General features: G+C 38.7%; 1 protein-coding gene across 8 annotated transcripts in view; it reads right to left on the bottom strand.

Moving 5' to 3' along the window:
• Window positions 1-16,211, bottom strand: part of Bnc2 (basonuclin 2) — a 403,916-nt gene that overhangs the window by 327,138 nt on the left and 60,567 nt on the right. For 7 of the 8 annotated variants that reach the window (XM_035439815.1, XM_027400355.2, XM_035439816.1 and 4 more), the window contains exon 2: window positions 13,263-13,352. The exons of the other annotated variant lie outside the window; for it this stretch is intronic. In XM_035439815.1, the coding sequence (XP_035295706.1) occupies window positions 13,263-13,352 (90 nt within the window). The remainder of the gene's footprint in view (window positions 1-13,262; window positions 13,353-16,211) is intronic. 8 annotated transcript variants of the gene reach the window in all.

The raw sequence follows: 16,211 nt of genomic DNA, 5'->3' as shown, positions 1-16,211 counted from the left end.
GCCAGAGAAACATCACCCTTTACAATAGCAACTAACAACATAAAATATCTTTGGATAATGCTAACCAAAAATGTGAAAGACCTATACCATAAGAATTTTGAGTCTTTAAAGAAAGAAATTAAAGAAGATACCAGGAAATGGAAAGATCTCCCATGCTCTTGGATAGGTAGGATCAACATAGTAAAAATGGCAAATTTGCCAAAAGCATTCTACATATTCAATACAATATCCATCAAAATCCCAACACAATTCATCACAGACCTCGAAAGATCAGTACTTAACTTCATATGGACAAACAAAAAACACAGGATAGCCAAAACAACCCTATATAACACAGGGTCTTCTGGAGGCATCACCATCCCTGACTTCAAGCTCTACTGTAGAGCCATAGTCCTTAAAACAGCTTGGTATTGGCACAAAAACTAGACAGGTAGACCAATGGAATAGAATTGAAAACCCTGATATTAACCCACACACCTACAAACACCTGATTTTGACAAAGAAGCTAAAGTTATACAATGGAAAAAAGAAAGCATTTTCAACAAATGATGATGGCATAACTGGATTCAAACATTTAGAAGATTGCAGACAGATCCATATTTTTCACCATGCACAAAATGAAGTCCCAATGGATAAAAGACCTGAACATAAATTCAGCCACACTGAACCTTCTAGAAGAGAAGGTTTAAGTGATACTTTTCAACAAATTGGTACAGGAGAATGCTTTCTGAACATAACACCAGTAGCACAAACATTGAAATCAACAATTAATAAATGGGACCTCCTGAACTGAGAAGCTTTTATAAGGCAAAGGATACAGTCAGCAAGACAAAATGCCAGCCTACGGAATGGGAAAAGATATTCAACAACCCCACATCTGACAGAGGGCTGATCACCAAAATAACAATGAACTCAAGAAGCTAGTAGCCACCAAAACACCAAACAATGCAATTAAAAAGTGGAGTGCACAAGTAAATAGAGAATTTTCAACAGAGGAATCTAAAATGGCTGAAAGACACTTGAGAAAGTGCTCAACATCCTTAGCCATCACGGAAATGCAGCTCAAAACCACTCTGAAATACCATCTTTCTCCTGTCAGAATGGCTAAAATCAATAACACCAATAACAGTCTATGCTTTAGAGGGTGTGGAGACAGAGGAACACTCCTCCATTGCTGGTGGGAGTGCAAACTTCTACAACCACTTTGGAAATCAGTATGGTGTTTTCTCAGGAAAATGGGAATCAGTCTATCTCAAGATCCAGCAATTCCTCTTTGGGCATATACTGAAAGAATGCACACTCATACAATAAGGACATATGTTCAACTATGTTCATAACAGCATTATTTGTAATAGCCAGAACCTGTAAGCAACCTAGATACCCCTCAACTGAAGAATGGATAGAGAAAATGTGGTACATTTACACAATGGTATACTATTCATCAGGGGAAAAATTGAATCTTGAAATTCACATATAAATGGATGGAAGAGGGTGGGAAGGGAAGAAGCGGAGGAAGGAAGAGAACAAGAGGACTGAGACAGGGTAGGAATAGAGGAGGGCAAGAAAGGAGATGGCTTGATAGAGGGAGACAGTACAGGTTTGGAGAGCGGTCTGGCACAGGGGAAATGTTAGGGGATTCACAGGGATGACCCCAACTAAGAATCCAGGCAGTGGTGGAGAAGATGCCATTGATGCCCTTCCCCTATAATGAGATTGGTGTCTACCTTGGTTACCATTCCTAGAGCCTTCATCCAGTAGCTGTTCGAAGCAGAAACAGGCACCCATAGCTAAGCACTGAACCATACTCCTGGAATCCAGTTGTGGAGAGAGAGGAGGGATGAGCAAAGGAGCCAAGACGATGCTGCAGAAACCCGCAGAAACAGCTGACCTGACCTACTGAGTGCATGGAGACCCTAGTCATAAAGCTGGGAAACAGCATTGAACTGAACCAAGCCCTCTGAATTTGGGTGCCAGCTATGAGGCCATGACAGTCTATGTGACCTCTAACAGTGGAGCCAGTGTTTAACCCTAGAGCACAAATGGACTTTGGGAGCCCATTCCCTATGGAGGGATACTATTGCAGCCCAGATAGAACAAGGAGGGCCTAGGCCCTCCTCCAAATAATATGAGGGACTTTGAAGGTCCCCTGTGGAGGGCCTCACTATTCCCAGGGAGGAGTTGGGGGATGGGTTGGAGGGTTGGTGGGGAACATGGGAGGATGAGAGGGCAAGGGAATGGGGGATGGATATGTAAATATGAGTAGTAATTAAAGAATATAAAAAAGAATGTATTCAAGAGCCAGAGATACAACTAATGGTACAGTGCTGGCTCAGCATCTGCAAGGTCCTGGGTTAAAACAGCACTGTAAAATAGATGGAAGGAAGAAGGGAAGGAGGAGAAGGGAAGGGAGCAGTGGGGAGAAGGAAGAAGGAAAGAGGCTAATTCATATTTAGTAAGGCCTAACACCTTGAATAAACCATGAAAGACATTAAGAAAAAACATGCAGGGACTGGTGCTACAAATCAATAGTTGTGTGCATACTCAGGATGCATGAGGCCCCTAGTATGGAGTAAAGAGACCATGAAAGGAGGGAAAATCTCCAGAGGGTAAGGGAGAACTGGATAGGATATAAACATTTTGAAAAGGCCAACTTTACAAAAGCAGTGACCATGTGCATGCGCTGCCAGGCCTTTCCAAGAACCTTGAAGAGAAACATCACTAAGTACATGTACCTACTTAGATGAGCAGACCTACAGTTCCAAAGCCTCAGGAACTGAAAAGAGGATCACAGGATGCCATGCCAGCACTGTGACAAGAGGCAGACTTTCTGAATAGTGTACACACACACACACACACACACACACACACACACACACACACACACACACACACAACGTTAAAATGGCCCAACAAAACTCTAGGCCACAACAGCTGAGTGACTTAGTCTGGCTGTTTACTTTTCTAAGGGTCTCATTTGACAGGAGTAACACACAAAGAAAGTGTGTGCTGGTTTTTACAGAAAACATATGGGAACTTACCTGGGGAAATTTACTCTCTCTTAACTAAACAAGGACTCTTTTCAGATATTTTGAGTTGAAATTGAGAAGGACATTCTAAATTATAGAAAATATGGAGGAAAAGTAAGCCACCAGTGAATGTTGACAATGATGCATTAATGTTCTATTTCAATCCTGGCATGCCTGGTTAGATTGTCAACTTGACACAGACTAGTCACCTGGGAAGAAAGAACTTCAATTGAAGAGCTACTTCTATAGGCTCAGTTTATGAGCATATCTATGTGACATTTTCTTGGTTTGGTTGTTGATTTATGTGGGAGAGTCCAGCCCACTGTGGGCAGTGCCATCCCTGGGCAGACAGTCCTGGGAGATATGAGAAAGGTAACTTAACAGGAGCCTGGAAAGTAGCTTTCCTCCTTGGTTCCCATCTCTGCTCCTGCTTGAGCTCCTGCCCTGACTCCCTCAATGACAGACTGTGATCTGGAATGTGTAAGCCAAGTTCACAATGTTTAACACAACAGAAAGCAAGCTAGAACAAAAGGGTAGTTGGCAGCCACCAGAACAGTATTAATTTTTTACATACAAAATCCTAGTATGGAGTAGAGGGACAACTAGATAGGAAGCAGTCTATCTACCTGAGTAAGTTTATACACAAAAAGAAGGCAAATATTTCAACAATTTAATTTATGCCCCCAATTGTGTCTCCTCAAAATAAGTTTTAACTATCACAAAATGAAATATAAACTGATCAAGCCAGAGCTTCTCTTCCTCCAGATGCCTTTGTTGTAACTAGGGCCTGTGTCATCTTTAGAGTTCTAGCATGCTAGTGCCAGAAGCACTCATGAAACTCATTCCATGTTCTTTATTTAAGAGTGTAGTCTTGAGAAGACTCTTAAGTTAGCCAGCGTAAGCTCACACAATGGTGGAATAGAACCAGATACCCCTGCCCAGGCTCTGACTGCTCTAGGAACTTTTGTGTCTGTGATTACCATCAGTTTCATGTCAGCAGAGAGAGATGATGCTCATCTAGGAAGACTGACAAATTGGTGTTTAAGTCCATCCTTTCCCTTGGCCTCAGCCCTCTCTTGCCTAGGAATATGTTCATTTGCTCCCTTCCTGTCTCCTATGCAATTTATTCTTCCCAGGGAGCCTAGAGTCACTATTATCCTTTTCTAGGCTGCCCTCTTTAAATTGATTGACCCATCATTTCTCTTTCTAGTATTTTCTCACCAACAGGTAAGGTAGGGGAGATGCTTCTGTACCACTGGGTGGGAGCTGTGTCAGGAGATGGGGATTCTTAAAGGACCAGGAGTTACTGTACTGCAGATCAGAGACCTTGCCTGAATTTGTGGCAGTCATCCTTGTACTTAGCCTGTGACATAGTCACCAACTTGCATTTGTCCCCCTCTCCCATTTAGAGGGTATACTATTCCTGCTTAACCTCCAAACGTTCTTCCATGCAACTACATAGATGAATCTCAAGAGCATGAGGTCAAATGAAACCTCCATACTTACAAATTACATGCTGTATGATTTATGTATGTGTCACATTCTGGAAAAGGCTAAACTACAGGGATGAGAAAAATATCAGAGGTACCAATAATGGGTGGAAGAAGAGAGATTATTTACTCCATTACATAGGGGTATTTTTAAAGGATAGTGTAAATGTTTTTCATCTCACGATGGTGGTAGTTTACAGAACATATGCATACAAACTACATCATTAAAATGTGTCACTGTAACTGCATATACATTATACTCTAATCACAAAGAGATTAGAAGCAAATCCTGACTCTCTCCACTGCCTACAAGCTACATGGAATTGTTTGATATGGCCATGTTACCCTATACACTCCAACACACTGATCTTTTAAATGTCCTGTGTGTTTCATATAGAAGGTTTATACCCTTGCACATTTTTTTCAGCACAACTTTTCTGAATTCACTCCTTAGGCTGTCTCCTTCTCTCTCCCACACTTCATATTCTCAGGCTAAATTAGAGACCCTCCCTCTACCCTTAAAATGCCTGGGTTTTCCCTCATCTGGATATTCACATTCACAGAAACCAATTGTGTATATTCTAGGCAAAAGGTATAATTAGATAGCTTATCTCTAATCAGTCATTTGAAATACAAATTATTTGAAAAGGATTACTTATGTAAAATGCATTACTATATCATAATATCACTATATTGTATGTATTATATGTGATACGATATGTTACCTATTGTATATATTATATATGGGAAAGGCTTCATACTAAGGAAACTCTCAGTGATATTACATGACTGTGAAAACACAAAGGATGAAATAATGAAAGCTGGCCCAATCCAAACCTAGAGCACATTATGCATCAAGACATAGAAAAGATACCTAGTGAGCACTACTCAATCTATTGTCCTTGTTTTTAAAGTAAAACAACATACCTAATCCTTAGAACACACACACACACACACACACACACACACACGTATATGGCACTCTAAATCCATACCAGGACAAACATTTCATGAAGCAGGATTTGCCTGTCTTCTTCACCGATATATCCCAGCACTTACAAGAGTATTTCCTTGGCTCAATAAATATAGTCAGTTTTCATTCAGCCTCATAATACAAGACCATAAAGCAGTCATGCACACTAAAACCATGCAAAGACATCTGAATAACAAACATGGAATGTTTTATTGTTTTGTGACCTTTAAAAGTTTTTTGGTTGTTTGTGTTCTTACTACCAAGTACAGGAGGGCATGAGTGTCTCCTGGCCACTAGGGAAACCCTGAGTTCAAGGAAAATCTAAATTAAATAGTGACTCCCTTTCTTCAAAAAAGAAAGTAATTTCCACATGTTGGTGGTGCACGCCTTTAATCCCAGCACTTGGGAGGCAGAGGCAGGTGTATCTCTGTGAGTTCGAGACCAGCCTGGTCTACAAGACCTAGTTCCAGGATAGCCTCCAAAGCCACAGAATCCTGTCTCGAAAAACCAAAAAAAAAAATAACTATCAAAGCATTAAAAATATTTTCTTACTATCAGTTTTAAATGTATGGGAAAATTAAAGTTAAAAAAGGTCAGTCATTTCTCTTAGTACACTGTCAAACATCAGCAACCCAAAGAATAAAGGTGTGCCGTTCATTTTGAAAACAAGAACACTAGATTAAGTAGTACTCACTGGGCATCTTTTCTATGCCTTGATGAATACTCTGCTCTAAGTTTGGACTGAACCATATTTCATTTTTTCACCCTTGTGTTTTCACAGCCATGTGGCATCACTGAGAGATTCCTCAGCATGAAGCTTTTCCCAACATTTCCTCTTCTGTCTCTCCACACTCTTCGACATAAGAGGTCTCCCAATTCACAAGCATAAGTTAGATAACCATCCCTCATTTTTCCCAGCTACATGTAGTATCTACAACAGCTTGATGTTCCCTTGGTCAGTTATATTGTTCCAGAATCCTGTTTATCATTAGTTAAGGTTTTGTTTTCAGTGTGAATACTTTCCAATTCTCTGCTTCACTTTGAGATTTGTTGACAAATTTCCTTCAATTATCACTTTTTTTAATTGTCACCTGAGTTTATCAAAGACAAGGAGACAACTCAACTACATTCTTTACTGTCATAAACCAAGTAACAGAAAGCATCAATTGTACTCATATGGTTATTCATAACTCATTAACATGATAACTAAACTTTGGACTTTACTGTTGGGGAACTGGTGTTAATTAATCATGGCAAGTAAAAGCCAGAATCATGTAAAGGAAGAAATACTTACATTTAATAACTTTAAATTGATGAACTGAATCACCACTAGCCAGATTTAAGAAATAAAAATTGATTATCTTCCTACATTTTATAATATCAAAGAATCAGTGGGTCCCTGAAAACCCACTCCATCAAGAATAACAGATGAGAGAAGAAATCCATCCTGTAATTCCAACTCTGCTACAAGTGACTAAGTTACGTGCTAGTATTATGTTTTTATGATACTCCTCATACAGGGTCAATAATATCTTTTCATTGGTTGAGTGGACCAGGAGAGAAAAATATTAATGTTATTTTAGAAAGTCAACTACATACTATCATACGAATATACACCTAGAATGTAACTGACGCCACTCTTTAATGTGCTCATGGAATCCTCATAACCATCTATAAGGCAAGGGCAGTATAATCACCACTGTATGTATAAGAGAACACAAGAGCATAAAGAAGTCAAATATCTCATCCACAAATATGCAAACAGTAACCAATAAAGCCTTGATTTGGATTAAAAAAGTAACTTCACAGATTAAGTTCTTCAAAATGTCAGGTGTCTCTGCTTTCTGCATAATATAAACAAGTCATTAGGAAGGGTATACACAACACTGATGTCTACATGTTGCATAGATCTAAGTCAAAATAACTCAGTATCATAATCAGTCATTCAGCTGGGACATCATGTCCAACACACAATGATCCATGGAGCTAAAAAATTATATATTCCCAAACTATAGAGAAGCAGAGAGTAGAGTGGGAAAGTTCAAAGAAAGGCAGTTATTTTACTCTAGTGAATATTGATGTAAATGCCAGAAGAGAACCAATTAATACATACAATTCACTTTGTAAGAATAAAGAAAGTTGTGTTTATCATAAATGTGTATGTAAGAAGAGTGCCTTAACAACAAGGTACATAGAGCCACAATCTCTATTGACATTTTCAATACCTCCAACCCTGAAAGTTAGTCACACTCCTTGCAGAGGTCTGATTTCACAAGAATTCCATAATGGAGCAGGATCAGGAAGGCCTAACAAGGATGTATGACACAGGAGCAAAGGGATTAGTTAACTAAAATAAGTGGATTCCTCTCTAAATAGAATCCGCTCATAAGGACATTTAGAACATTTGCATCTCATTAGGGGTATTAAGTGAGAAAAGATTCTCAGTACCAAACAATCCTAATTATAATTCATCTTAGGAAACAGAGTGAGTTTTCTTAACTAAAGTAGAAAATGAATGGCAAGAAAAGTCTTTAATATAATAACAGACCTGTCAGCAAAGTCAGACACCAAAACAAACCTAATAGGTTAAAGGAACACTAGCAATGAAAATTAAGTGCTCTAAGAATGACAATTTTTTTTTCATGTTTCTCAAAACTTTATAGTCTGCTTTCTGTTACTGTCAATGGTAATAATCCAAGGCAGAGCTAACTTCACTAAGCAAGAGACTCAGGTTGTAAACAGCAGAAACAGAGTAACTGTTTACTCCAACACATCCACCATGAAAATGACACAAGAAGGAAAAACAAGATGGTTAATAAGGTGAAGTCCCAGGGCAGTTGGCTTCCATTCTGGAAGATGCTGTTCCACATCTCCATCCCACCAAAAAGGAGACCCTACCAATCACATCCTGCAACAGAAAATTCTTTAACTGACATAGAGTGCATTGTGTACTCACTGTTGTGCTACTGTTAGAAGCTCAGGGACAATTTTACTAGAGTTGAAAAGAAAAATCTCCAAAGCAGGTTAAGCTGTGAATCTCATCAGTCACTGTAGAAGTACAAGGAGAAGAGAGAAATGATGCTGCTGAGTTCAGACAACATGGAAACCAAACACATGGCAGACAGGACACTTCAGAGAAAGCAGGAGAAGGCTAGAGTACTAGAGAAAGTGGCCAGCAGCCTACAGACAGAGGAGAAGAAAAAGGAATCCACATGTTTTTGTTTTTTGTTTTTGAATCAGGACTCAAAGTGGCAGGCAGATTCAGCAGATGCTAATGGCTGCTCTGGAGCTTCTGCACTGGGGGTGGGAATTTTTGAAGTTTCACCTAGCAGCATTCTTATCACAAAGCACTGGAGAGAACTTATTCCCCGAACCTACTTGCAAGGCTGATCATCTCTAAAAACAATGCAGTTACCTGAAATCGTGAGATATCTCTTGTCTTTGTTGAGATCAAGGGCTAACATGTTCCTCTTCTATCCCATGCTACCAGGGAAGAGGGAGCACTCACTGACATGGTGTTCTATGGTAGACACAAGCATTTGCCCTCATTATTTTTAAGATCCATATGGAAACTATGAAGGGGTTGCTATATGGAAGAAAGCACAAACAGACCATCGCTATCCAGAGGTGGCTAAGAAAATACTTTACTATTAAATAAACGAACACCAGAGGACAATGAACTATTTTTACCTACTGTAAGAGTCAAAACAGCTTTAAAAACAAAACAATCAAAGACCCAGAATTTCTCAGTCAACAGAATGAATGAGAACAATAGTCTATGTTATCATTAATTTTACACTTTCCAATAGGACCTGGTAGAATAATTCTATCCAACCTCCTCTGTGGAGTAAGTCTCTGCTTGGGGACTAAGGGGTGCAAGAAGAACACAGGGATTTAGAGCAGTCAACGGATTTTTGTTTATTTTTCTTCTGGCAAATAAACTGGCCTTTCTCTTTTAGACAATTTTTACTTTCCCTGAAAAGTAGTTACGGACAAGGTACCTGACAGAAGCCAAACATGTGTATACACGCATGCACATAATAATGCATATGGCAGGCATGAGGGGTTTTTTGTTTTTTGTTTTAAGCTACAAGTTTATGATGACTGTGGTGATTTGAATGAGAATGGTTCCCATAGGCTCATATGTTTGAATGCTTGGTCCCCATTTGGTACAACTGTTTGAGATGGATTAGGAGATATGACCTAGACGGAAAAGATTTGTCACTGGAAGTGTGTTTTGAGGTTTCCAAACCCCACACCATTACCTGTTAGCTCTCACTCTACTGGATACCCGTAGATGAGATGTATGCTCTAAGATACTGCTCTAGTGCCACCCTTGCTTGTCTAATGTCATGCTGCCATGCTGGTGACATACTAACCCTCTGGAACCATGAATTCCAATGAAATGCTCTATTTTGTAAGTTGCCTTGGTCATGGCATTTTTAGCACAGCAATACAAAAGTTAAGTAAGACAAGGATGAAAAACTAAACCCCCTGAGACACAGAGTGCAAATCTCTCTGTCTGCACCTTACAAGACAGCATCCACCCAAGCATGGAAACTTACCAAGTTTTTCTTATTTTAAAGCTAAATTGTAGCACATACCCCTACAGAACACAATCATTGCTTCTTCCTGTGCCCTTTGGCTTTCCACTGGAGCACCTGCTTTGGCAATTAATGCTATTACTTCAGGCATTTAAATATTATCAGGTATAATTCAGGATCTATCTCAGGAAAACATCAAGACTTAAATCACTCTTCACAGGGTTACCTACTGCCCAGACCTATTGTCAACCTTCCTGAAGCCTTGAACTGACCCACGAAAGATGCAGCGGTCTCTAAAGATCCCCACAAATAATTATACTAACATGTTTTCAGAATATGTTCTCACTTTTGTAATATGGAGACTCCAAGGCAAGGTAGCAAAAGAAGTGGGACAGCTCTAGAGAAGACAGAAAAGAGGGGTCCATATTTGACAGACTTTCTCTGCCCCAGAAATGCTTAACTGCTTGTGATCACACACACACACACACACACACACACACACACACACACACACACACACACACACACACACACACACACACACACACACGCTAATCCTTGCCTTTTACAAAGCACACTCCTGCCAGGCTGTGGTGGCATACACCTCTAACCCCAGCACTCAGGAGGCAAAGGCAAGTGGATCTCTGTGATTTCAAGGCCAGCCTGGTCTTCAGAGTGAGTTCCAGGACAGCCAGGGCTGTTACACAAAGAAACTCTGTCTCAAAGAACAAAAGTAAAATAAATTTTTTTAAAAAGCACACTCCTAAGATCACTGCACTATCAGAAACATTTGGGAGTATGAGCCATCTGATGACAATTACAGGTATAATGGAAGGGTAAAGAATGGTCAGGGAAGGCCAGATGGCCATACAATTAAAAATCTCTGCTTAGTCCCAGAGCCCTCTCCTCCAAACCCTTGCCACTGCCAGTAGGATGTGAATGGGAATGCTGTTCTCCACGTCCTCAGTCCCCAGGTGATGCTGAGGAGAGGCAGGAACACAACTCTGCAGCAGAGAACTTCATGATTCTGGTAGCTTGGTTTTCTCATCCTTTGAAGTAAGACACTTCATGATTGTCACGAACTTCATTCCCAAGGGCCGGGATTTATAGGAGCCAAGAGTTCCACAGTAAAGACATGATTTACAAGGCTAACTACAGTAAACATTAGGATAAGAACAAAAACTGTCCACGTTCTTTTATGCCATAACTTGAACCTTGTGAAATACAGGGAAAGGAGTTGTGGCCAGAAGGAAAGAAATAGAGCTAGTCACTTCAAGACTGGGAATTTCGTGGAAAAGGGATAGCACCATTACTTTTAAAATTTATATTCAGTTTACTTTCTGTGTACGGATGTTTTACCTATACACATGTATGTACACCACATGAGTGCCCATTGGATTCCCTAGAACCAGGGTTATAGATGGCCACAAGCCATCTGGAATCAAACCCAGATCAACCCTTTTCAAGAGAAACAAGTGTTCTTAACCACTGAGCCATCTGTCCAGCCCCATGCCCCAACTTTTTGAAACCTAAGGTTTAGAAAAAGCAATATACCCAAAGCTCTTAAGTAAAGAAAATGGGTAAAATACCAAATCCCTGTTCTTCTACTAAGCCATGCTGGCAATGAGTCATCAATTACATCCATGATGAAGTCAAACTAACTGTGTCACAGCTGATTCAACTAATTCTTAATAAATGCTCTTTTCTTATCAATATGTCAATAATGTTCCCATGTTGTTTAAAATTCTACAAAGTTCTGGCCTTTTAAGTAACCCCATCATAACATATTTTATAATTGAAGCCTTCCTACTTAATGTCTTATGCTAGCTAGACTAAGTATTTATATACTTCAAATAGTGTACCTTCAATTTAGGTGTCTAAGAAAACAAGAGAGTATGGGAGACATCTCCACAATGAATCATGATTCCACAGAATGTCTGCTGTGCTGTTACAAGAGAAAATATTTATAGAATCTCATGTGACAAATATTTATGTATCAGAAACATAACTAATAAATACACAAAATAAAACTCTTAACAGAATTTCTAGTATGACTCAATTATGTGCCTTCTTGCTTACCATGGAGGTCAAAAGCCTCCACAACTGTTAAGCATTCTTTTCATACAGTCTGAGTACATAGCCCCACCCAGGCAGGCTAGAGTTGTAGACATCCCTTGTTTTGGCTAGCACAGTGATAGATGTTCAGGTCTGTCCATTTGAGGGATGGCAACAAACCACAGAATCTATGTTATCAAAGCCAGAATTTGACAGTATGGCATACAACAAAGAACTGCTTGGCTAGAACAAAACACGGTGGTTATAGAAATGAAGTATGACAAAAATAATAAAAGCATGGGAGAGCTCATAATTTATTGCCATTTTAACTTTAACACAGATTTTAAGATTCAATCCACTCTAAGTCTCTTAAGGTAACTACTATTCCCATGGTGTAATAATCAGCCTGAACCCAAAAAATTTTATTTCAAGTCCATTCCTTTCTATTGTATGATGAAAAGGTTGGCAGTAAGAACACAGTATATTAAATGAGTTCTCATATACTTTAAATTCCATGACCATCTGAAAACATGAATGTGCCCTTTCAACCTATAGAAAACCTATATCACTTCATAGTTACATCACCTCACTATGGATTCACAGTATTTCCAAGATAGCAAAATAGTAAAGTATCAATAACCATCAGGTGTCATTTTTAAAAAATAAAATCCCCTGGCTTGTTTGAAGAGGATAATATCCTCTAGTTTGAAGTTAGGTATCTGTCACAAATGTCCAAAAGCTAAATATTTCAAGTTCAGAATGGAGTTCAATGACAAGATGTTTACCAACCATGTGCAAGGCTGTGAGTTCAACATCCACTATAAAAAAAAAAATTGAGCCCCAAGATAAGAAAGGTCTGTTAATATTTGGTAACCTGCTGAAAAGTCTTGAAAAACTGATTTCTTGCCATCCCAGAAAGCAGGCTGACCTAAACACGTATCTCTGCAATAGCCAAAACGAAGGTACCACTCCTGGTCTACCAGGGTGGGGGATGAAAATCCATGCCAAGTCTCAGGAAAGGAAGCAGAACTATCCCACCAGAGACAGCTACCTCCATAAGTTCCACAAGGAAGGTATGAGCAGTCCACAGGGAGGAAGAGGTCCACCTCCTGATTTTCATCTGGCCCTGCTCCCATGTATCAAGTTAATGTTTTAGCTCAGTGAAAGTAATTACCAGCCAGGCTCTGCAATCCATCAATTCACCCTGGGCATTCCTGCTGATTCTTTCTTTGGTCTCTAGGACCCAAGAATCGCTTTTGTTGATCTGTAAGTGCAAAGGAAAGGTTGGTTGTTACTAGTTTCTTTCTATTCTAGATTTCTGCCAAGTAATTAGAACAGAAAATGAACTATTTCCAGGTTTTTTAATGGAAGCTATGGGGTTAGAGTAGCCATAGCCTCTAACAAAAATAAGATTAAAACCATACATCTTTGGAGGCCCCCCTTTCTCCAAGTACAATGGACAAATGTAATTTGACTCTAGACTGTGAACTCAGGGACTTGATCCAAATCACCTTCATTCTAATTTAGGTCATTTGGCAAGAATATCTTAGTAAGTAAGTAAAAATGTATATGAATTTACCAAAAGTTGTTCTTGTATCATCACATCATCCCAAAGGAAAGCATTTTTGCCATCCTCATTTTACAGACAATGACTGGAAAGTTCAGAGGTTAAAAGCAGTAAACCCAAGTTCACACTTCAATGGTTATAAAGCAACCTCCTGAATCACAACACCAGACTTTCAAGTATTTTTCCAAGTAACTGTAATATAGTACAACTTAAATAACTTCTAGCTGGAAGTAATAGCCAAAACTGAATTAAGAAATTTATGAGTTAGAAAACCATCTCTAAGTGTTGATCACACAGTAGGCACTGTCATTTTGCATAATCCACTAAACTACAGAGATGACAAAGGCATTCTAAAGCCCCCCTCAATACTCTCCCCATCTTGTGAGTTCACTTCCTTTTCACAAGTACATTTATAAGCAATATCAATATAATAAATTATACATATATACACATGTAAATTTTGTAGAAGATCCATGTGGTAAAGATGGCAATAATGGTGAGCCTGAAACCACTGCTGCCTTTGGTAATCACAAACTGTGTGGATACAGAATCTATGACTATACATACTCCAATCCAAACAGCAAGTAGCTTTGACTGATAGTTATTCAGGCAATGCTTCAGTTGATAACGGACCACATGTACACTGTGATCCCATAGATTGCCATGCAACTGACTTTTTAAAAGGTTAACTAATGAACAAACAGTTGAAAAAGAAGAAAAGAAAAAGAAACTACAGAAGAAAAAAATGAAGGTTTTTATTGGAATAAAATATTCATGGTAAATTATTTGCTTAAAAATAAATCTATGATTAAAAAACTAAGAAACAACACAGACTACAACAGACATTTTCCTAAAGAGAGTCTCAGGCAGCTCCTCAACAAGTGGCGGCTCATCTTGTCAATACCACAGATCTTCCAGAATGACAAGAGAATGATCCTGGTGCTGTTCAGACTTAGGCTTATGTGTGCTTGCATATTAGTTTTTAAGAAAAAAAAAAGCTTTTTAAATAAAAAGTTTCTTGGAAACAGTCAAATAGCCTTGTACTTTTGTATAAATGTATAATATTTCCATATATTAACCTAAGCATAAGATTTAAAAATTTTAAAATATATTTTATAAAATCCAAAAACATAACTTGATTGATTACAAACAAGAACTTCTAATAATTTCAGTGTAGACTAAGGTCATAGTGTTTATAAAGTCTACAGTAGTTTGTTATAATGTCGGAGGCCATCATAGTCACACATCATTCGCTCACCAACCCATCCACAACTTCAGTCTTGCAAGCTCCACTCATAAGAAGTATTCTACACAGATGCACCAACTTCCACGGTTTCTGCTGTATTCTTGTTGTACTTTTTCTATGTTCAAATACAATTAGATATAAAAAATATCTATTACAATTGCCTACAATATGAAGCACAATAATATGCTGTATAGTCTTGTGCCTTAGGAGCAAGACAATATACCACACAACCTTAATGATTAGGCTATACATAGGATTGTGTAGGATATTCATTGAAATTCTTGTAACACTTTCATGTCAATATCCCAGCATGTCTCCACTGTTAAGTGACACATGAGAGCACAGATGACAAACACACCTCTGTTTGTCACCGAATAAAACCAAGACTCCAGACCTACAACCAGAACAAGCAACATCTGTACTCCTTTGATGTATAGAAATTAACTTTAGCATACACACTTATTTTTCTTACTTAAACTCTCTATATAATCACAGTCTAAAAAGTGTTGTAAAATGCAGAGAGAAAGTTAGTTGTGATCTCAGAGATGATAGCTTCAAAGAGTAGCTGTTTCCTTCTAGTCTTTTTACCCTGTGACTGATGGATTATTTGAACTATTTCCCTTCCCACAGAAAAACGAAATATTACCTTTGATGGGAAGTAATAAGGAGGGTAACACAGACTAGAAGAAATTAATTTCACTGTACTTATGGCATCTCAGTTCAAATATCCTAACCAAAGAAATGAGGCTAATTGGAGTAGAAATGCATTAGATTCCTTTGGAAAACTAAGAAAGTACACAATCTAACTCATTTAAATCTGACACTCAGAAAACCAGAATAAATAATAATCTATAGTGAATACAAAGAGGTACCCCCATTGGAATCTGTTTTGTCCTTCAAAACCATTTTTTATTTCCTATTTGGCATTGACACTATAAACTATTTTATCAATGAGAAAAAAAAGCTTAGCTCACCATCACCACCACCCCCATACACACAGAAAAAAAACCTTGGGGGGGGGCAGGAAAAGTCCTATTTCCTTCCCAAAATTACAGCTAGAGAATACAAAGGAAATACTACCTAAGTATAGTACATATGTCTTTATTTGCACAACTAAGGAACTCGGCCTCGGTACCCTCTAATGTGAAACAAACAGATCAAAAGTAAGGTCAAGCAAAAGTGATTTGCTTTTCACATTTAAGAGCAAACTCAAACAGAACCAGCTGCCTGCAGTGCTAAGAGCCACTGGAACAGGAACATGTTTTGTAGCAGTTTCATTGATCATGTATGTCTCGGGTACTTGTTTACAA

This window comes from Cricetulus griseus, chromosome 2, assembly GCF_003668045.3.
Source record: "Cricetulus griseus strain 17A/GY chromosome 2, alternate assembly CriGri-PICRH-1.0, whole genome shotgun sequence".
Classification (NCBI taxonomy): Eukaryota; Metazoa; Chordata; class Mammalia; order Rodentia; family Cricetidae; genus Cricetulus; species Cricetulus griseus.
The sequence above is the reverse complement of the archived record's forward strand: the minus strand, read 5'-3'. Positions and strand labels throughout refer to the sequence as shown.